Raw genomic sequence first — 23,419 nt, 5'->3', positions numbered from 1 at the left:
GCTGTTCTTCAATGGTCAGTACCTCCAGAGTAGGTATTATTTGGGTGGTGGGTCATTCTCAGCACTGCAGTGACACTGACATGGTGGTGGTGTGTTAGTGTGTGTTGAGCTGGTATGAGTGGATAAGACACAGCAGCGCTGCTGGAGTTTTAAAACACCTCACTGTCACTGCTGGACTGAGAATAGTCGACCGACCAAAAATATATACAGCCAACAGCGCCCCTTATGCAGCGTCCTGTGACCACTGATGAAGGTCTAGAAGATGACCGACTTAAACAGCAGCAATAGATGAGCGATCGTCTCTGACTTTATGTTTACAAGGTGGACCAACTAGGTAGGAGTGCCTAGTAGAGTGGACAGTGAATAGACACGGTATATAAAAACTCCAGCAGCGCTGCTGTGTCTGATCCACTCATACCAGCACAAAACACACTAACACACCACCACCATGTCAGTGTCACTGCAGTGCTGAGAATGATCCACCACCTAAATAATACCTGCTTTGTAGTGGTCCTGTGGGGGTCCTGACCATTGAAGAACAGGGTGAAAACAGGCTAAAAAAAGTATATAGAGAAACAGATGGACTACAGTCAGTAATTGTAGAACTACAAAGTGCTTCTATATGGTAAGTGGAGCTGATAAAATGGGCAGTGAGTGTAGAAACAAGGAGGTGGTTTTAATGTTATGGCTGATCAGTGTACTGTACATGTATATTTGACAAATAAAAGCATTCTATTCTATTCATATTTGGTGGAAGGAATGTAAACAGTTTCTATACCTCTAGAGAGAGAAAAATATTTAGTGGTTGTTTTATTCTCTGCTTCTTATTCAGGCTGTTTGCTGCTGTTATTCTGAGCAGCAAATTCTTGCTTTGACGACACCTAATCATTGATTTTCTCGCAGACAGTGTTTTGTCTCTATCTTTAATTGAATTAGTCTGATATTAAATGCATGATGGTCCACTGATGTTACAAAATAACAGCATCTGGTTCCAGATCCCCCCTCCATCTACAATTAGCTATAAACCATTTTGTTTGTTCACATGTGCGCAGTAAAAGTCCTGGCCAATAAACAGTGAATAATCCAGTCGTTACATTATTCATGCTTGCCTGGAATAATAGGGCTTTGTATTCAAGGGCTTATGGAATGTTTCAGACAGGATGGATCTTTATACCATTTAGCAGGTGATCTGTTTCTGTATGTTTAACCCCTCTGTACTTTTATTATTTATATGGAATCCAATAGTCTGAGTCTAAAGCCTAAAAAACTCACTTGTGGATGTAATTAGATAAACAGAAACACTTGTTGATGCCTCATTCCCAGAGTAACCAAGTTGGCTGATATAAGACAAAAGTTTAAAAAAAAAAGAAGGTGTTTGTGTGACTAAAACACTACTAGCACACCAGGACTGACATCTTAAATTCACAAGTTTGAACTCAGCTCTGCTACCGGCAGGCCAGACACTTAGACGGACAATGATTAGCTCATCTGTGGGTGGAAATGCCAGGGGGATTACACATAGAAGGCACCAGACAGAGATAATATAGATCGGAGCGTGGCTCTTCATGCATGGTACAGATCTCCATATTAACCCATTTTTTGCAGGTAAAAAGTGGTCGGCTACTGCACATGCGTCAGAGGGGCCTTTTATAATTCACACACAGTAACAGTAACAACATCATGTAAGCAGCCTCTGTTGATGTCAAATCTGCCTTAACAAAAAAAGCATTGTCAGCTTACTTAAATGTGGTGTAATAAGACTGTCATAACCAAGTCATAAGTGCAATATAGCAAAACCATATACTGCCAAAAGCTGTGACCATTTATATAAAGCGATTGTGTCATGAAAGCAACTCTTCTAGTTGTGATAGCTGCTTTAACATTACTTAAAACCAACTTGAAAGGACTGTCATAACCACGTCAATGTCACACATCACTTATCATGTTAACTGCACCTGTAGTTATAATAATAATACACACTGATCAACCATAACATTAAAACCACCTCCTTGTTTTTACACTCACTGTCCATTTTATCAGCTCCACTTAACATAAAGAAGCACTTTGTAGTTCTACAATTACTGATTGTAGTTCATCTATTTCTCTGCATGCTTTTTTAGCCTGCTTTCACCCTGTTCTTCAATGGTCAGGACCCACACAGGACCACCACAGAGTGCATGTTGTGCTGGTATGAGTGGATCAGACACAGATTTTAAACACCTCACTGTCACTGCTGGACTGAGAATAGTTCATCAACCAAAAATATATCAAGCCAACAGCGCCCCGTGGGCAGCGTCCTGTGACCACTGATGAAGGTCTAGAACAGTGGTTCTCAAACTTTTTAGACCAAGTACCACCCATTATCCAAAAAGTTCCAAGTACCACCTATGTTTCTCATCACAGAACCACATATGGCACACATTAATTAGGTGTGTGTGTATATATTAGTGATGGGAATTATGGCTTCTTGAAGGGAGTCGGATCTTTTGGCTCGGTTCCTTCTAAAAAGCTGTTCAAAAAAATGGCTCTTCGTTCTTCGGGAGGCGCTACTAGGTAAACTATTAAGACACCCCCGATATTAATATCAAATTTTGCTACCTTGCCTTAAATGTATTCCTAAGTCAAACAACACTTAAATGAGAAAAAAAGATTTATTTCAAAAGGGGGAAAAAAACACAGGGAAGAGACATACTGTGGTTGCATTTCATTAAGTTTCAGAAAAATCCTCTTTTGTGCAGAGATGTGATTGTGTTTGTTTCTGCTTTAAAACATAAGCACAATGAAATAACCAGATTTAACACAATTAAACAAGTTTATTTCTCAATTATTTGTCATTATACTACTAGCTCTAGCTCTCTCTCTCTCTCTCTGTGTGTGTGTTTGTGTGTATGAGTATGCATGCATGCGAGTGTGTGTTTATGTGTGTGGTGTTAGTGTATGTGAATGTAAGTGTGTGTGTGTGTGTGTGTGCGTCTCGCTCGCTCTCCGTGATACTAAAAGTGCAGCTCTTATTACGAGTTATGATTAATTCCTGGGTTCTCTTAAGAACTGTGCAGAAATAAAAGACTCGGTTCCCTTCGTTCATTTCAAAGATCCGTTCAATAGAATCGGATCGTTCACGAACGACTCATCACTAGTATATATGCAGTTACCACTGACCATTACAGTGAGTGCGCCTGTTTAGCGGAGCAGCCTTGTGATGTCAGGAACGAGATCAGTGAGATTCAAACGCAGATCTGCTCTGACAAAAGCGTTTCGGAAATTCCGAGATGGAAACCGCGAACTTGAAGTATAGACGTAATGAAGTACGGTGTCTGCGTAGCCCCGAATATTTTTATAAACACATTCGTTTTAATTAAACTGATTTTATTAAAACAGAATTATAAGAACTTTGAAACAGATTTTATTAGTAATTTACACAATTTGTTTCATTTTTTTTTTTTTTATAATTATTAAATTATTTATTTTTCGGTGCATGTAATTACTTTTCCGAGATTATCTGGCGTACCACCTCGTGCTGCTTCACGTACCACTAGTGGTACACGTACCACAGTTTGAGAACCACTGGTCTAGAAGATGACCAACTCAAACAGCAGCAATAGATGAGCGATCGTCTCTGACTATTACATCTACAAGGTGGACCAACTAGGTAGGAGTGTCTAATAGAGTGGACAGTGAGTGGACACGGTATTTAAAAACTCCAGCAGCGCTGCTGTGTCTGATCCACTCATACAAGCATAACACACACTAACACACCACCACCATGTCAGTGTCACTGCAGGGCTGAGAATGAGCCACCACCCAAATAATACCTGCTCTGTGGTGGTCCTGTGGGGGTCCTGACCATTAAAGAACAGCATGAAAGCAGGCTAACAAAGCATGCAGAGAAACGGATTGACTACAGTCAGTAATTGTAGAACTACAAAGTGCTTCTATATGGTAAGTGGAGCTGATAAAATGGACAGTGAGTGTAGAAAATAATGTTATGGCTGATCGGTGTATTATAATAATACTGTATATAGCACTCCTTTATTATATTTAATAATAATAATAATAATAATAATGACAATTATTACATTATTCAGTGACACTTTACTTAACCCAGCAAAGTAATACTGTCATATGTAATAAACTGTCTATATAATAAACATGTTATAAACATATCAAGTAGTTACCAGTGGTTACCACCCTAGCTCCCTACATAAATTATTAAGAATATAACTTTATTATGATTATATTAACCTGCCATGATAGCATTTATAACATACAACATAGATAATATGGATTGAATTGCCATTTTTCTAAACATAATCACACATGTTGAAGTGACAGTATGTTTTCAGAAAATATAATAAAAAACAAAATTTGAAATTTCTTATTTACAAAAGTATTCAGTCCTTTGAAGAAGCCCCTTGGAAGCATTTATAGCTGCAAGTCTTGTCTTCACATGCTTTCACATCTGGATTTGTGCAGTTTATCCCATTCTTCAGGGCAGATTTCATGTCAACGCTGCCATGTTCCTGTATTTCACTGCATTTATCCATCTCTCAGTTCTTACCAGTATCTCTGTCCCTGCTGCTAAAAAGCACCCCTATAGATTGATGTTGCCTCCATGTTCTACCCTAGCTAGGTGATATTTATTTTATTTACATCAGACCAGAAATTTTGTTCCTCGATATACTGCTAAATATACTCCAAGTGGTCTTTCATATGCTTTGTATTTAACAGTGGCCTCCGTCTATATATAAAACAACCTTTTTTGTCTTCAGTGTGCGGGTACATCTGACCTGCCACTACCCACACCTGCACCCATTCATTAATTTACTCAAAAATAAATACACACGATGTTCCTGTACTGTGCATTCAGGATGCACCCGTGAAGAGTTTCCTCCCAAAACACTCCCAAAACCCAGAGCGTAATCCCTCCTTTTCCTGCTCGTTAACAAAAGCTGGTTTCTATACACAGAGCTGCCAAGGCCTTTGAACCTCTGAGTGGGTTCCTGCAGAAGATCACGGGTGAGGATGTGTTATTACACATCAAGTACAAAAGCACACGTACTTGTTTTTACTTTAACTGCAGAAATGCAGAATCGGGGTTAGATTAGTGGGCATGTTGACCATTTTCAGACCTCTAAGTTAATTTGACTCATCAGTGCAATACACCTGACCTTGAGGCATGAGGTTTTTAGCAAGTAATACATACCTGACTGCCTTAATGTGCAACCAGGTTTCTCATTCTTTATTTATTCATTTCTAGGGCTGGCACCGATTTGATACTCTGTATCGGTATCAGTCCGATATTGACCCAAATCACTGGATCGGATATCAGAAGAAAAAAAAACGTGTAATCCGATCCGAGACTGTTGCTTAATGTGAATAACACCTAATGTAAATAAGGCCATTGTTTGTGTGTAAAGCAGATAACACACAAATAAATGTTCCAACAAAACGCTGTTTATCACTCAGCAACTGTCATAACAAGGTGCATCTTGATTACATCTTTAACATGTGCCACTGATCTACAACTCATCCGCAACAGCCATTCAGAAATTAAAACACACAGACCTATTTAAACTTTTAGCATTTTAAAAAATCATCTACTACTGCCACATCTAAAAACACTGTTTAAACAGAATAAAAATCACTTTATAAATGATAAATCGGTCACCTGAGATCTTGTCCCGGCGTGGTGATCGGTGGCATGGCTCGGTTAAGGAATCATGTTCTTCTGCCCTCCCAAATTTGGCTGGCAGATGGGTCATGTAGGCGCAGATAATTGACGAGTCAGTTCCTGTGCCTTGTTCAGTGTTAATTTGCTCCAAGTGGAGGTGTTTCTATTCATCACAGTTTCTACCTTTCTACCTCTAGAATGTCAGGCTTGGTCTGGATGCCAGCATACTTTTATCTTAGTCAGGGAACTTATCATTGTGGCACTTTTCGGTCGGCATGTGTAAAGTGGATATGTGAGCAGAAAAATATTCAGTGACATTCTTGTTTCCCCTCTTGTTACCCCTCACTGTATGTCCACAACTCCATGTTGATTTGTGTCATTTCTAATGTCTTATGTATGTGGTACTAAAATATAACTAATCATCTTGCTTAATGTGTCTGTCTTGCAGCTTCTAATGGGAAAATGGCCAATGGATCATGACTCATTTGGCCTCTTCCTGTGTAAACTTGTGCCCTTCCTTCAGAAAGCATCAGTAGGCATTACAGTGCTCAATCTGTGCGCTCTCAGTGTGGACAGGTACGTCCTTTATTCATAATTTTTAATTATCCGCTGTGATTCATTCTAACTATCAAATGATCCTAAACCATTATCTTAAGCCATAGGTCTAACCTTTGAAACTCCATTTCAACACATTTATTGGAATGATCACGCAAGCTCACAAAATAGCCTTAGCTAAAAATATATGGACACAATTATTTAATTATATATCCAATATTATTATTATTGTTATGATTATTATTTAATTTGGGTAGTGCAGTGGTCTATCATGCTAGCTCACCACAGATCCAGGTTTAAATCTCAGCAGTGCTGGGTGTTCTCGTTTGTGGCACATCTTTTTCAGACCTGCTGCAACCCTGACCAATATAAAGTAGTTAATAAAAATTAAATAAGAAAATTATTATTGTTATTTGTCTCAGCTCTGATCCTTAATAAAGAACCATCATCATCATCATCCTCTGTACAAAGATCTAAAAAATCCACCTTGTTGAATATTTGTCACATTGAAAAGAAATTGTCTGGCTTAATATCACTTACTCACCCTTAACAGCTTATCCAATTAGGGTAATTGGGGGGGGGGTGCTTTTGCTTATACCAGCTTTTCAATGGGCGCAAGGCACACAGTAACACCCTGGACAGGGCACCAGTCAATCACAGGGCAGACACACATACACACACCCATTCACCTATAGGGCAATTCAGTGTCTCCAATTAACCTGACTGCATGTTTTTGGACTGTGGGAGGAAACTGGAGCTTCCGGAGGAAACCCACGCAGACACGGGGAGAACATGCAAACTCCGCACAGAAAGGACCTGGACTGCCCCGCCTGGGGATTGAACCCAGGACCTTCTTGCTGTAAGGCGACAGTGCTACCCACCGAGCCACCGTGCTGCCCCTGACTTAATATCAACATTCAAATTAATCCCAAAGAGGATTAATAGGGTTGAGTTTAAGGCTCTGTGCAGACCACTGAAGTTCCTCACACCAAACTGGTGAAACCTTTATATTTTGCAACACATCTCCCAACCTGTTTTCATAAAGTTAAAAGCACATGGTTTTATATACAAAAAAATGTTGCCAAAAAGTATGTGGATCCCATATATTTAAATATATTAGCTTAAAACATTCATGCAGCATCTGTTAGAGTCATCTGGACACCAAGACACAAATTGCTAGTCAGACAGAAAATCATTAGAGAAGGTGAGAAAATGATTACTTTGAAGCTTTAATCACTGTGACTTGTTTTGCTGTGCCATTTGGGTCACCCAAAGAAATTTCCCTCATTTGACCTTTAACCCTGAGGTTAAGCTGAGCCCAGGGAGTAGGATATCTGGAGTAGATTTAGGTTTGGGGTCAGAGTCAGGGCAAACACCAAAAGGTGGGGTGATGATTTCAGACTGCAATTAGTGTTACATCTTTTTTTTATTAAATATTTAGTTTGTTTTGTCAAAACAATCTTTTAATAATAAAAAAGCACAATACATTCTAATCAGCACCTTGGTTCGAAACTCGGTCAGCTGAACGCCATCTGAACGCATAATTGGCAGTGCGTGCAGCAGATACTAATCGACCACCGTATATGCAGGGTGGGGGCCGGGCTATGTGTGGGTGGGTGGGTCTTCATACGCTGTGTAAGGACCCTGATTGGCGAAAGAGACGCCTGTGCAGAATGCAGGGGCAAGAAGAGGAGGGCTGTGCATGTGTTGGAAGAGGTGTGTACAGCCACATGCTCTCCTTAGATGCAATCGGGTATCCCTCAGCAGCAGAAGACAAATTGAGTGTGCTAAATCGGGAGAAAAATGAGGAGAAAATGCATAAAAAAAAAAAAAAAAATAAAAAAAAAAAAAAATATATATATATATATATATATATATACTGTATATATATATATATATATATATATATATATATATATATATAGCATTTATTAAAATATATAATAAAAATAATAAACCACTTAGAAACTTCAACCATGACTATACTGGGTCAAGTCAAAAAATAAATGGTCAGAATAACTAAATAGTTTAATTTACATTTTTTTATCTGCATCATTTAGCAGACACCTTTATTCTCAGCGACTTACAATTGTGACCACATACAATACAAATTATCCAAATAAATGATGCTTGAAGACCTTTCTCAAGCACTCAGCAGTGGCAACCCTACATTGGTGGGATTTGAACCAGCTCAGGGAACATATTTCCATCAGCTCTTTAAGCTGTCTACCATATGATGCTGAAGGTTGTTTTCTCAACATGACCAGTGAAATCCATGCCCCCTGGCTTTATATATTTTCTTTCTGACCTTTAACATGCCATGTTTACATTTTAAAATTCTTGGGAATATCCATTTACAAGCAAAATAGAATAATCTAGTGTGTCCTAACTACTGTTTTCCATTCACTGGCATGACACGTTCTTTAGTGGTAGCTGTGATCATTGATTAAGAAATAAATATTAATAAAAATGGATTTTTGGAAATGTGTAATAGGTCAGAATAAATGTATCTTATTAGGGTAGAGGTGACATGACTTCAAGGAATGAGTGCAGTTCCCATGAACCCTCAATGAGAAAGATTAATAGATTTGCTTATTTGGGATGGAGTTAAGAGAATGCCAGATGTGGGTTACTTAAAGTAATCCCAGTTGAGTTTAGGGTCACATATAATGACCCACTTTTCCTCACTGAGGCTTAAAGCCACCCTGTAAAAGTTACATTCTTAGTAAAAATACAAAAGAATTAAAGATCGTCTTTACTTTAAGTTGGAGTACTGTTGCAGTACTTGATATGAACTGGGTGAATCTTAAATAGTTGGCTGATCTGTGAATCTTGTAACTATTCAGTAGTGCTTGAAAGCATTCTAAATATTATGTGGGGCATCTACGTTATATAATAACAGTAGGCCAGACGAGAAGTCTCCCTTCAACTCTACTGTGTCCACACTTTTCTGAACGAAAATATTTTAACTGGCTTATGTCCTAATCTGTATGCATTACTTCCTATACAATCACTCTGATAAAGTGGAGCTTGTGGACTATTGTGTTGGTCAGTGGGTCAATGCATGGCTGGATTACTGACCGGGCCAGTGGGGCCAGCGCCCCCGGGGGGGCCCTGGCCCAAAACATTTTGCGATGCCTATCAACATTTATGATACAATATATTTTTATTTCCGAGGGCCCTCCATTTTAAGGATCCTCTGACTATTAGGGGCTTTGACCCCAGGGTCTCTTGGGGGCCCTAGCCATGCTTTTGGGGCCCCTAGCCATGCTTTTGGGCCCTAGCCATGCTTTTGGGCCCCTTATGAAAATGGATGAGGCGTTGTGGCACTGCTCTGACTTCGACTTCTGGCTATTAGGGGTCCTAGGAAAGAGGGGAGCATATTTTTAGAGGGCCCTGCTATGGGGCCCTTGACTTCCATAGAAGTCGTTTACCATGGCTCCTTGACTTTCTAGGGACCTACAAATTGCCAGGCAAGCTACCATATTTCAGGCAAGCTACCATATGTTGCCCCTTGGCAACTCTTTGCCCAGGGGCCCAGACTATCCTTAATCCGTCCTTGGGTCAATGGGTCAGAAGCAGAGGATTAATAATAAAAGAAACACTGAATTTGTACAGCAATTGATTTAAAATATATAAAATACTCTAAAATGTTACCTGAAGGTCCTTCAATGCTGCACATGATTCATCTGACCAGTCCACTTTCCTCCAGTGCTCCAATATCCGGTTCCAATGCCTGTGTGCCCATTGTAGATGCTTTTGACAGTGGACTAGAGTTAGCATGGGCACTTTGACTGCCCTGCACCTATGCAGCCTCATACACAGCAGGGTGTGATGCCCTTTGTGTCACAAATTTAAGCCACAGTAGCTTTTTTGTTGGTCCGCACTAGACGCTATGTCCCTCATTTCCATTGACATCAATGAGTCTTGGCCACCCAGCAACCTGACAGCAGCTTGTCAAGTCAAGTCAAGTCAACTTTATTTATATAGCGCTTTTTACAATAGACATTGTCTCAAAGCAACTTTACAGAATCCAGGACCAACAGACCAAAACCCATGTTGAGCAAGCCGAGGGCGACAGTGGCAAGGAAAAACATCCTTAAAATTACAGAAAGAAACCTTGAGAGGAACCAGACTAAGCAGGGACCCATTCTTCTTGGGTGGGTCCCAATGCTTGTGGCATTGAGCATCCCATGATGTTTTGGAGATACTTTAATCCAGCTGTCTGGCCAAAACAACCTGGTCCTTGTCAAAGTCATTCAGGTCTTTAAGCCTAATCTGATGTATCTGCTGCATTGTGAACATGTAAACTACGACTATGTATCATCAGCCCAACATACACAGCTGTTACGATATATGCACTGCCATGCACATTTTTGGGGAATGGCCCTAATGTTTTGAATCATCAGTGCATGTTAGAGAGTTTGGAAAAAGACAAAAACTTTTTTATTTGTGTTGCTGATCGCCTGACCAGGCTGGTGTCACAACCGAGACTTTGATCTCCATGTTGAAGAGTTAATAAATACATTTTTGCTGACGTGTCAGACTTTGATCCTGAACATGAACATATGGTTTCCTTTTATTTGTAAACAATATTTAAATAAATAAAAAAATTCTGTAAGATTTACAAAACATAAAAGACCAGGACAGAACCAGATGCATTTTAAAAGAGTACAAGTCTGATAGAATAAACTGTATGTGTGGCATGGATTGACTTCTGGGTCTTTAGTAGAGTCTGGTGCAATGCCTGGATGGAAATGTATTTGTCCTCCTTTGGAAGCTAACCGGTTGATTGTAATGATAATAATTAATTTGCCTGTCATTGGCTTATGAACATGTCCATAGAAATGACCAATTTCATTGGTCTAAAGCAGGGGTGGCCACACTTTCGTGGCTTGAGATCTATTATTTCAGTCGTCAGGTCTTCGCGATCTACTTTTTAAAAAGGTTGTCCTCATCATTTTTCAAAAAAAGCTTTGACACTTTTTTAAATGTGCTTCAGTTGTCTGTTGTGATATTCAGCATTTACAGGGCAAGCTACTGGAAAATAACCTTATTCTGGTGATTCATACTGAATGGTGTCAGCCAGGTTTATATAGTCTGGACAACAGCTGCTGATGCCAGTTCTCAGGCAGCCTTCAAAGTGTTCATCAGTGAAAGTGGACCGAGATTTAGACTGCGCACTCATCTTCAGAAACAGTGTAGGTTACAAAAAGAAAAATGCAAAAATGGCGCAAACTGGCTGATTAATGAAAACTTTTTAGATTCGTGGTGCTTTAGGTGGGCTGAGGCATAGCTATGGTAACAAACCGCAAACTAAAGAAACAGTGGCCACATTTCATGTTAATCATGTTGACCTGTTTGAATGAGGCCGGATCTAACAGCGTGCACTGTGCGATCGACTGGTAGATCGCGATCGACATATTGGGCACCCCTGGTCTAAAGTCACCACTTTCTGTGAGGACATCCACCACTTTTTTGCAAAACGTCCAGCCCTGAAATGCTAGTAAATTACTATGTTTTAATTACGCTGTCAAAATGCCAGAATGAAAACCAATGTACACTGAGTGGTTGGCTCACCACCCTTCAATTCAAAGAGTGGGAAAGATGAATTTCATGCTTTTAGTACTAAAGTATCACAAGTCGACTCTAAACGTGGTGTGCAGAACATTTATTATTATGGCAATTTTCTAGTTCATTTGGTTGCATCACAATTATATCAATTAAGGTTTTAATTATGTGCTGTAGACACTATCCTGATTACCCACAGTCATTTCCTCCTTTTTATGGTCTGACGTCCTCCTTTTTAGGGTTATGAAAGTGGCCACCCTAGTCTTTAGTTACCTGCATTAGGAAGGAACTGCAGGCCAGACTCATCTTGATCAGAGCACAGCCGCTTCTTTCAGTCGGGTTTGAGAAAGTGTTTAGCACGTCTCAGGTGATTTGTATCTCTAAACAGTTTGATGTCTGCCTCACTGTTCGAGCATGTAAAAGATAGAGACGCTGGCACTCTGTAAAATAGTAATGCCCTTTTGTTGTTAAACAGGAATAAATAAACACGCCATGAAAAATACAGTTAGGCGTAGAATCTTGATGCAGCGTGTTACAGAAATGTGCAATCATTAATATTAATACAACACACAAGCAAACACGGGTTTGAGCAACTCGAACACAAGCGGAATCCTCAAGCAACTAGTGAGTGGTTTTGTGTAAAGTTTACAGTAATAGTATTTATTTGTTCATTCATTGTTTTTATCCTGGTGAGGTTCACAGTGAGTCTGATTCATTGGGTAAAAAGGCAGGAGACAGGCGTCCAGGTGGCGCAGCAGGATATTCTGCTAGCACACCAGCGCCAAGATTCTAAGCGCCATCTAGCGGGCATAATTGGCAGTGCCTGCAGCAGACTCTAATTGGCTACCGTGTCTGCTAGGGCGGGATGACCGTACTATGTGGGTGGGGTCTTCAAACGCTGTGCATAGACCCTGATTAACAGATAGAGGCACCTGTACGGAGTGCATGGGTAAAAAAGAAAGGGTCTGCTAAGGACTGCTCACGGGTCGGAGGAGGAGTGAGGAGGAAATATACCTTCCTCGAATGCAATCAGGGATCCCCAGCAGCGGAAGGCAAATTGACTACACTAAATCGGGAGAAAAGGGGAGAACATGCAAAAATAAATAAGAAAAAAAGACAGAAGACAAAAAATGCTTTTACTGCATATTACAAAATGTCCAAACTTTTTCTGGAAATAGGGTTTGCAGTGTTTACTTATTGTTTGTTTTTTATAATCCAGGTACAGGGCTGTAGCTTCATGGAGTCGTGTTCAGGGAGTGGGGATCCCTCTTCTCACTGCTGTTGAAATCATGGTCATCTGGGTGCTTTCGATCATCCTGGCTGTGCCTGAGGCTGTGGGGTTCAACATGGTGTCTTTCACATACCAAAACACATCGTACCGGACCTGCATGCTCAAACCTGAGTCTGACTTTATGAAGGTAGTGCACCACCTGTATCACCCTTGTAAAAAACTAACTGTGTCTTTTACTTAATAACTTGTTTATCAGCAGTGACTGAAACAAATCACAGTTTTGAACACTGGAGGATTTAAGCTCACTCTTTATTGCGGAAATGGGTTAAATTGGACACTGCTTGGTTTGTTCAAACATTGCCTGTATATTTGGGGTCTTGCCAGCAGATCTCTACTAGATTTAAACTGATCAGCCATAACATTAAAACCACCTCCTTGTTTCTACACTTACTGTTCATTTTATCAGCTCCACTTACCATATAGAAGCACTTTGTAGTTCTACAATTACTGACTGTAGTAATCTGTATCTCTACATACTTTTTTAGCCCGCTTTCATGCTGTTCTTCAATGGTCAGGACCACCACAGAGTAGGTATTATTTAGGTGGTGGATCATTCTCAGCACTGCAGTGACACTGACATGGTGGTGGTGTGTTAGTGTGTGTTGTGCTGGTATGAGTGGATCAGACACAGCAGCGCTGCTGGAGTTTTTAAATACTGTGTCCACTCACTGTCCACTCTATTAGACCATCCTACCTAGTTGGTCCACCTTGTAGATGTAAAGTCAGAGACGATCGCTCATCTATTGCTGCTGTTTGAGTTGGTCATCTCCTAGACCTTCATCAGTAGTCACATGATGCTGCCCACGGGGCGCTGTTGGCTGGATATGTTTTTGGTTGGTGGACTATTCTCAGTCCAGCAGTGACAGTGAGGTGTTTAAAAACTCCATCAGCATTGCTGTGTCTGATCCACTCATACCAGCACAACACACACTAACACACCACCACCATGTCAGTGTCACTTCTGTGCTGGGAATGATCCACCACCTAAACAATACCTGCTTTGTGGTGGTCCTGGGAGAGTCCTGACCATTGAAGAACAGCATGAAAGGGGGTAACAAAGCATGCAGAAAAACAGATGGACTACAGTCAGTAATTGTAGAACTACAAAGTGCTTCTATATGGTATTTTAATTACTGGTTCTTGAATTTCATCAGCAAATCTGGACAAATGTACAGTTAGTATGAGTTTTGATCACTGTATAATGCAATTTTGCATGGGTGCAGTTAAATTAGTTCTGTTTATATTCACAAACAGGTCTCATGTTAACTGGGTGCAGTCAGATGGGCAGATTGTACTCACTTCCACAATCTCACACCTCAGAGGGATGAAATCAGTCACCTGTTTACAACAAACTTAACAGCAATAGTGCTAAAATTGAGTACTAGAGGTCGCTAACTAAATTCAGCATGTTGGTTTAAATATGAATAGGATTAGACATCAAAAAACTGAGCCAACCAAAAAAATTCTCATAATCACTATTAAAAAATTAGAAGGTCCTATTTACTGTATTTTTGACACAACATATTTTAAGCTTCAAAAATAATAATCTGTGGTGGATATTGTGGACTTTTGGCTGACAACTCAAATGATTTTAGATCTGGTGTGTAGTTTGAAGCAGAAAGCAGATCCAGATGTGTGGAGAGGAACACCGTGACCTTTTCCAGCCATAAAACGCTGACGCATTATAACCAGATATCTTGTGTTTTTGCTAAGCTCCACATAAATCTTTCATAAAATGGCCATTACATAAAACTGATCTTTCTTATCTGATCATTTACATTTATTAAGATGAATTAGGTCAGTAGTGTAACTAAGTGGTGAAGACAACAGAGTGAGACTCAACACCAGACTGATTCTGGCCCCAAATGCAAGTACTGGAAAGAATCAGGATGTGGGAGGGGATTCGAAGTATTTATATATATATATATATATATATATATATATATATATATACTGATCAGCCATAACATTAAAACCACCTCCTTGTTTTTACACTCACTGTCCATTTTATCAGCTCCACTTACCATATAAAAGCACTTTGTAGTTCTACAATTACTGACTGTAGTCCATCTGTTTCTCTACATACTGTTTTAGCCTGCTTTCACCCTGTTCTTCAATGGTCAGGACCCACACAGGACCACTACAGAGCAGGTATTATTTGGGTGGTGGATCATTCTCAGCACTGCAGTGACACTGACATGGTGGTGGTGTGTTAGTGTGTGTTGTGTTGGTATGAGTGGATCAGTAACAGCAGTGCTGATGGAGTTTTTAAATACTGTGTCCACTCACTGTCCACTCTATTAGACACTCCTACCAAGTTGGTCCACCTTGTAGATGTAAAGTCAGAGACGATCGCTCATCTATTGCTGCTGTTTGAGTTGGTCATCTTCTAGACCTTCATCAGTGGTCACAGGACGCTGCCCACAGGGCGCTGTTGGCTGGATATGTTTTTGGTTGGTGGACTATTCTCAGTTTAGCAGTGACAGTGAGGTGTTGAAAAACTCCAGCAGCGCTGCTGTGTCTTATCCACTCATACCAGCACAACACACACTAACACACCACCATGTAATACCTGCTCTGTAGTGGTCCTGGGAGAGTCCTGACCATTGAAGAACAGGGTGAAAGGGGGCAAACAAAGCATGCAGAGAAACAGATGGACTACAGTCAGTAATTGTAGAACTACAAAGTGCTTTTATATGGTAAGTGGAGCTGATAAAATGAACAGTGACTGTAGAAACAAGGAGGTGGTGTTAATGTTTTGCCTGATCAGTGTAAATATTAAAAGAGACACAAAAAGCTAAGGGATTTGATCCTCAGATGTATAGCTTGAGAAAACGAGAACACTGGCCAGACTCATCGTACTTTAAAGCAGGAGAGAGTCACTGAATTACTCTTACTGAGTTCCCTACAGATAATAAGAGAGAGCTCTAGGTAGAATTGCAACCATTGCCAGCCCACCAGCTACTCGGTCCTCCAGTCAACTGACATACTGAACTGAAGTCCCAATACTTCTCTATCAGAATAATGTTGAGCGAAACAAAACCCGAGAGCAGAAAAGTCACTCAGAGTTGTTTCACCATTAAGTGGCTACAAACTGACTTTCCGAGATAAATGCAAAAGTCAGTAAACTGTTTACAAAAGCAGAGAACTGCAAAAATATCTGAGATCTCTCGTACAAATAAGCAAAGCAAACACACACTGCCCGACGACCTTACAGACCAAGTGAAAACAATGACTCAGCACCACAATCAGGTGTGGTGCATTAGGGCTAATTAGCGCTTCAGCTCCTGTGATTTGTAGTCTGTGTGGGATTACGATGGGCCGATCTATGCTTCCTGTCGCGGAATGAGACAGACTAATGTGATCGACCTGTTAGAAGTAGGTTCTGATATTGTCTCTAATGTGAATGCAATGCAAGCAAGTTTTTATTGGCTTCATACTAGCTAACATGAGCGTGGAATTAAAATGTTTTTTTTTCCCAACACGGTAGGCTGTAGGTAATTTGTGCCAGTTGAATTATTAGCTATATTTACATTTTCAGCATTTAGCAGACGCTTTTATCCAAAGCGACTTACAGTACTGTGACAGTATATTGTCTAAGCCAAGGGTGCCCAAATAATTCCTTATAAGAGGCCAAAAGTTGATCTTAGAGAAGGTTATGTTATTTTAATATTGCATTAAATTAAAATATATCATATATCATTTTTATTGTTAAATAAAACACTACTGTATAAGTTACTTGATCTATGCTGACAGGAGCTCCACAGCGCCCCCGCTCCTCTCCACGGTCTCATGTAAAATTGTGGTCAACTAATGGATTGCAGCTAGCAGTATAGGCAGTTAAACACCTGTTGAAAGAAATTCCCAGCTACTGACAGAAGTGGGCCCTACTTTGATCTAGCGAGGCGGGCCAAAAAAAAAGAGATGGCGGGCCCCAAATTGGGCAGCCCTGGTCTAAGCAATTGAGGGTTAAATGCCTTGCTCAAGGGCCCAACAGTGGCAACCTGGCAGTGGTGGAGCTTGAACCAGTGACCATTTGATTAGTAGTCCAGTACCTTAACCACTAGACTATAACTGCCCCACTATATGTATTTGAACAACTAAAGCTGGTAGCTCAGCAGTTGCTGCTTTAACCCCCACCACTGCTAGGTTGCCACTGTTGGGACCTTAAGCATGGCCCTTAACTTCTAATTACTTAGGTTGCATTTGCATATGGTCATATTTGTAAGTTGTTTTGTATTATAAGTGTCTGCTAAATGCTGTAAATGTAAAACTGAAACAGCTAAATAAAATAGCACACCACAATTTTAAAACAGAAGTAACTGTAAGTAAATAATCAGAAAAAAAAAAAAGTATTTCTGTGACTTCTGATCTAGATCAGTATGTTAAATTTCAAACCTATACACTGATCAGCCATAACTATAAAACCACCTCCTTGTTCCTACACTTACTGTCCATTTTATCAGCTCCACTTACAATATAGAAGCACTTTGTAGTTCTACAATTACTTCCCAGGACCACCACAGAGCAGGTATTATTTAGGTGGTGGATCATTCTCAGCACTGCAGTGACACTGACATGGTGGTGGTGTGTTAGTGTGTGTTGTGCTGGTATGAGTGGATAAGACACAGCAGTGCTGATGGAGATTTTAAACACCTCACTGACACTGCTGGACTGAGAATAGTCCACCAACCAAAAATATCCGGGCAGTTCCACTGATGAAGGTCTAGAAGATGACCAACTCAAACAGCAGCAATAGATGAGCGATCGTCTCTGACTTTACATCTACAAGGTGGACCAACTAGGTAGGAGTGGACAGTGGGTGGACACGGTATTTAAAAACTCCAGTAGCGCTGCTGTGTCTGATCCACTCATACCAGCACAACACACACTAACACACCACCACCACCATGTCAGTGTCACTGCAGTGCTGAGAATGATCCACCACCTAAATAATACCTGCTCTGTGGGGGTCATGACCATTAAAGAACAGGGTGAAAGCAGGCTAAAGAGGTGGATTTAATGTTATTGCTGATTAGTGTATATCTGGTTTCTGATACTAACACAATGTCACCACCAGGGTTTGTGCATTAAACTAAATTTTGGCACAAAAATTAACATTAAAATTAAAGCCAAATGACAAGAATATAAATTATAAATATATCTTTAACCCCAAATAAATCAACAAAATCTGTGGTACAGAGAAATATTTTCCTGACATTAGTAAAACACAACATGATAATTGTTGTGTGTCAACAAATCATTAAATATTTCAAAATATTTTATCTTATTCCAAAAAAAAAAAAACCTTTGATAGAAATGAGTTTATACAGTTTGGATTTATTTAGACATTTTCTTTCTAGAGGCAGTTTTGAGCAGTCTGAAGTCTATTTTGTTTATTGAAGCCATGTGTAAATGGTTCCTTCCACACTGAGTGTTTTAGTCTTTTCTTCTGTGTATATGTTTACTGATGGACTAAAATCTATCCTGTCTCTTTATAGTTATATGTTCAGGCGAAGGACTGGTGGCTGTTCGGTTTTTATTTCTGTGTGCCACTCGCCTGCACCGCTTTATTCTACACCCTCATGACCTTTGAGATGCTGAGCCACAGAAACGGAAGCCTGCGAATCGCCCTTAGTGACCATCTCAAACAGGTAAACACAAAAACACAAACATAATTCTTCAGACTTACACCGATCAGCCATAACATTAAAACCACCTCCTTGTTTCTACACTCACCGTCCATTTTATCAGCTCCACTTACCATATAGAAGCACTTTGTAGTTCTACAATTACTGACTCTAGTCCATCTGTTTCTCTGCATGCTTTGTTAGCCCCCTTTCATGCTGTTCTTCAATGGTCAGGACTCTCCCAGGACCACTACAGAGCACTGTTTAATTTGGGTGGTGGGTCATTCTCAGCACTGCAGTGACACTGACATGGTGGTGGTGTGTTAGTGTGTGTTGTGCTGGTGTGAGTGGATAAGGCACAGCAATGCTGATAGAGTTGACCTCACTGAGAATAGTCCACCAACCAAAAATATATCCAGCCAACAGCGCCTCGTGGGCAGCGTCCTGTGACCACTGATGAAGGTCTAGAAGATGACCAACTCAACATCAGCAATAGATGAGCGATCGTCTTTGACTTTACATCTACAAGGTTGACCAACTAGGTAGGAGTGTCTAATAGAGTGGACAGTGAGTGGACACGGTATTTAAAAACTCCAGCAGCGCTGCTGTGTCTGATCCACTCATACCAGCACAACACACACTCACACACCACCACCATGTCAGTGTCACTGCAGTGCTGAGAATGACCCACCACCTAAATAATACCTGCTCTGTGGTGGTCCTGGGAGAGTCCTGACCATTGAAGAACAGGGTGAAAGGGGGCTAACAAAGCATGCAGAGAAACAGATGGACTACAGTCAGTAATTGTAGAACTACAAAGTGCTTCTATATGGTAAGTGGAGCTGATAAAATGGACAGTGTGTGTAGAAACAAGGAGGTGGTTTTAATGTTATGGCTAATCCGTGTATGCTGCAATTTTTAACAGTGAAACTTCATTTCTATGAAAGAAAGCTTACATGCAGATCTGTGGATGTAACGTCAGACGTTTCATTGGTTATTGTAAATTATATCTTTATGTTCTGCTGTTTGTGTCCTGCAGAGGCGAGAGGTGGCAAAAGCCGTCTTCTGTCTGGTCCTGATCTTCGCACTCTGTTGGTTCCCCCTGCACCTCAGTAGAATCCTGAAGAAAATGGTCTATGATCCTCTTGATGAGAAACGCTGCGAAATGTTCAAGTGAGTGGAAAACAGTTGTGTTACCCACAGATCTATAAAGTAGAGACCATTTATTACCATTTATTATTACAGATTCTACCCAACCACTGCAATGTGACCATGATAACTTTTTAGCAACTGTTTAATCTAAAACACAATCCTGTTTTTTAGCTTCCTGTTGATCCTAGACCATCTTGGCATCAACCTAGCCACTGTCAACTCCTGTATCAATCCCATTATCCTCTACTTCGTCAGCAAGAAGTTCAAAAATTGCTTTAAGGTGAGTAAGTTACTCCCTATTGCTAACCTGCTAACACATGCTACAGATTATTCCTGCTCCCTCTGTATGGGCCTCTCTAGTCTGAAAGTAGGTCCATGAAAACATTCCTAGAGTTTATAGAAAGTTATTCTGAAGTCATGGAATCGTTTGGAGCTTTGAACTTTGTTAGCTCCCTAATCTATACAATTCCTTCATGGAGATAAGCAGCAGTAGTGATTGTAGAACAGAGCAGTGATGATGAATTCTCTACAGTATGTGTCAGTATATCTCACAGCAACCATTAACCTTAATGAAATAGAAAACAAAAAAGAAAACAAAAGAAGAAGAAGAAAACATTTGGACCGTTCATTTTTGGGATGTAAAACAATTTTAATGTCTATTTATGTAGAAAAGTGGGTCAATATAAGTAACTTCTAAGGTGTTAGAAGGGGTGCTCAGGTAATGTAGTGGTAAATTACACTAGCCCATTACAACTTGAAAAAAAAAAAAAAGGCAAGTTCTATGTGCCAAAAACAAATACATCCATACTGCTGAAAGGTACAAAAATCAACATCTGTCATAATATGGGGTGAATCAGTGCCCACAGCATGAGTGACTTGCATATGAGTGAAGGTACCATTGACCCAGAGGCATATATTAAGATTTTAGGGGGACATATTCTAAACCGCTAGGCTACAACTAGGTACTAAACCAGTAATCAAAAGGTCACTGGCTGAGGCCTCACCACTGCCAGGTCACCACTGGTGGGCCCTTGAGCAAGGCCCTTAATCCTCAATTGCTTAGACAATATATTCTCACTGTACTGTAAGTCGCTTTGGATAAAAGCGTCTGCTAAATGCTAAAAATGTAAATGTAAACTGGGATTCTGGGTTTAAATCCATGGTGGTGCTATTGCCCGGTTGGGCATCTACATACAGACAAGATTGGCTCTGTCTGAGGTGGAGGTATGGCCGAGGCCCCACGATTGACTGGCGTCCTGTTCGGAGTGTGTTACTGCTTTGCGCCAAGTAATTCCGGGGTAGTCTGACCCACCACAACCCTGACCAGGATGAAGTGGTGGTAAAACATGAAAATTAAAAAACTTTTACATATTATATTAACTGTGCTGCATTTTTTTTGCATTTGCAGCATTATTAACTAAAAATGATTAATTTAAAAAATGTACAATGATGAATTTTATTCACTACATTTGTGCATGATTCTCAGGGGGTACAGTGGTCTATTACAGTAGTCCACCACCACTGAGATCTGGGTTTGAATCGCAGAACAGCATAAATGTTTTTTTTTTTTTTTTATCAGTATTATTTTATTTTTACCGTTTATACAAACATAGTTGGGTATGTTTGGAAAAGGGGGAAAAGGGGGTTAAATTGCCTTGCCTGGATTGGCATCCTGTCCGGAGTATTCCTGACTAGGTCCTAGTGTTCTGGACTACTTATACTTTTTACATTTACATCAAACCGCTCAGGTGGTGCAGCGGTAAAACATGCTAGCACACCAGAGCTGACATTTGGCTGAGCTGGGCGGCTACTTGAACAATGATTGGCTTGTTGTTCATACAGGGTGGGAGCCGGATAGGGACTTCTCATAACTAATGCAATTACGACCTCTGCTGGCTGATTGATGAAGTCAAGGAAAAATGTGTTGATCAGAGTGTGCCTCTCCATACACAAAGCTGATCCGCATATTAACTCGCCTCATGCAGTTAAAAAGATGCGGTTGGGTACTGCGCACATGTCGGAGGGGGCGTGTGACCGCAATCAGCAGTGGAGATCAGCATAGAGAGGAAGCGTAATGCAATCAGGTAATTGGATATGACTAGATTGGGAGGAAAATTTAGAAAAATGCAAAAAAATAAAATAAAATAAATAAATACATTTATAACAACATTATGTACATAAATGGGAGTCTATTGGTCAGTTAGTCCCAAAAGCTCTTAAGCATGTCTTGCTTAAATGTCTTTTCAGGTTAAAATATATTTTTGCAGGCTGCTCAAGTGGCGCAGTGGTAAAACAACGCTAGAGCACCAGAGCTGGGATCTCGAATACATTGTATCGAGTCTCTGCTCTGCCTGCCGTCTGGGCTGAGCAGCCACAAGAACAACGATTGGCCTGTTGTTCATAGAGGGGTGGGATATTAAGCCGGATAGGGACTCGTTAATGACTGATGCCACTACGACCTCTGCTGGCTGATTGATGGCGTCTGCAAAGAGATGGGAAAAGAGTGCTGTCGGGGTGTGTCTCTCCGTACACACATATGCACTCGTCAAGTGTAGGTGACAACGTGCATACGGTTGTTGCCCTTTTTTTTCAAATATCTTGTAATATCATATAAACTCCATTGTTCTGTTGTGTTATGTGTTAAATAATTATTTAAGTTATACTAAGTATTGTTAAATAATCAGAATTATTTTTTTTTTTAACCAGTCTTGTTTGTGTTGCTGGTGCTACTCCAAGAACCAAGTCACCAGTTTGGGTCCAATGAACGGCACAAGCATCCAGGGCAAAAACCAAGAACCCATCAACCTTCCTACGGATCGCAGCCTGAGGAAAGACAGCGACTGAACCTTACTACATCTGTAGTCAACAGGACAAACTGTAATTCGTCAGTACCAGTATGCCACCACGTCAGGTTCAACATATGAACCCTGAACTTCAGAGTTTGAAGAAAACGAGTACTTTTCTGTGCTGGCACAGTGTGAGAAGCTGCTTCGATATATACAGTATAAATATATAGCTATATACTACACAACAGGACTGATGTTTATATTTGAAGTATTGAAGCGTCCCAAAGCGAACGTTCCCATGACTTTCCGTTTGGATGTTTTGGCGTGAGAGTGGGTGCAGGGGTGGAGAGGGTCAGCGGGATGTAGCTGAACTTCAGCCAAAGGTGAAGTCCATGCAGGTCCATACACATACACAATGACTAAGCTATACAAATAAGTGCGTAAGCTACGCGTAAACTTTCTCAAGGGACGGGAAACTGAGGAAGGAAGAGTTGAGTAGTGAGTCAAATCCTGCATGTGTGTATGTGAATTTGGACTACGCCAAGGAACCCACCACCCCCTTCCTTCCCATTGTTGCTCAGAAGTGGACCTCTCACTTGCTCACTAAATTCGGATCTTTTCTGATTCAGGATATTACATCCAGGGTGTACTTGTTTTAGAGAGGGCTATTTTGAAAGAATCACGTCTTTTTATTTACTGGACATGCCATGAAAATTGTGTTTGATTACTCATTGTGCAGCATGGGTCCTGAGGGCTTGGGTTC

General features: G+C 40.5%; 1 protein-coding gene across 1 annotated transcript in view; it reads left to right on the top strand.

The window, feature by feature from the left end:
- ednraa (endothelin receptor type Aa) overlaps nucleotides 1-22,902 on the top strand; it is a 32,735-nt gene extending 9,833 nt beyond the window's left edge. The window contains exons 3-8 of the mRNA XM_062996225.1: nucleotides 6,120-6,247; nucleotides 13,017-13,215; nucleotides 18,590-18,742; nucleotides 19,758-19,891; nucleotides 20,042-20,150; nucleotides 22,577-22,902. Of these exons, the coding sequence (XP_062852295.1) occupies nucleotides 6,120-6,247; nucleotides 13,017-13,215; nucleotides 18,590-18,742; nucleotides 19,758-19,891; nucleotides 20,042-20,150; nucleotides 22,577-22,714 (861 nt within the window). The 3' untranslated portion in view covers nucleotides 22,715-22,902. The remainder of the gene's footprint in view (nucleotides 1-6,119; nucleotides 6,248-13,016; nucleotides 13,216-18,589; nucleotides 18,743-19,757; nucleotides 19,892-20,041; nucleotides 20,151-22,576) is intronic.
- Nucleotides 22,903-23,419: the final 517 nt, after the last annotated feature.

Source organism: Trichomycterus rosablanca, chromosome 5 (assembly GCF_030014385.1).
Source record: "Trichomycterus rosablanca isolate fTriRos1 chromosome 5, fTriRos1.hap1, whole genome shotgun sequence".
Lineage (NCBI taxonomy): Eukaryota > Metazoa > Chordata > Actinopteri > Siluriformes > Trichomycteridae > Trichomycterus > Trichomycterus rosablanca.
The sequence above is the reverse complement of the archived record's forward strand: the minus strand, read 5'-3'. Positions and strand labels throughout refer to the sequence as shown.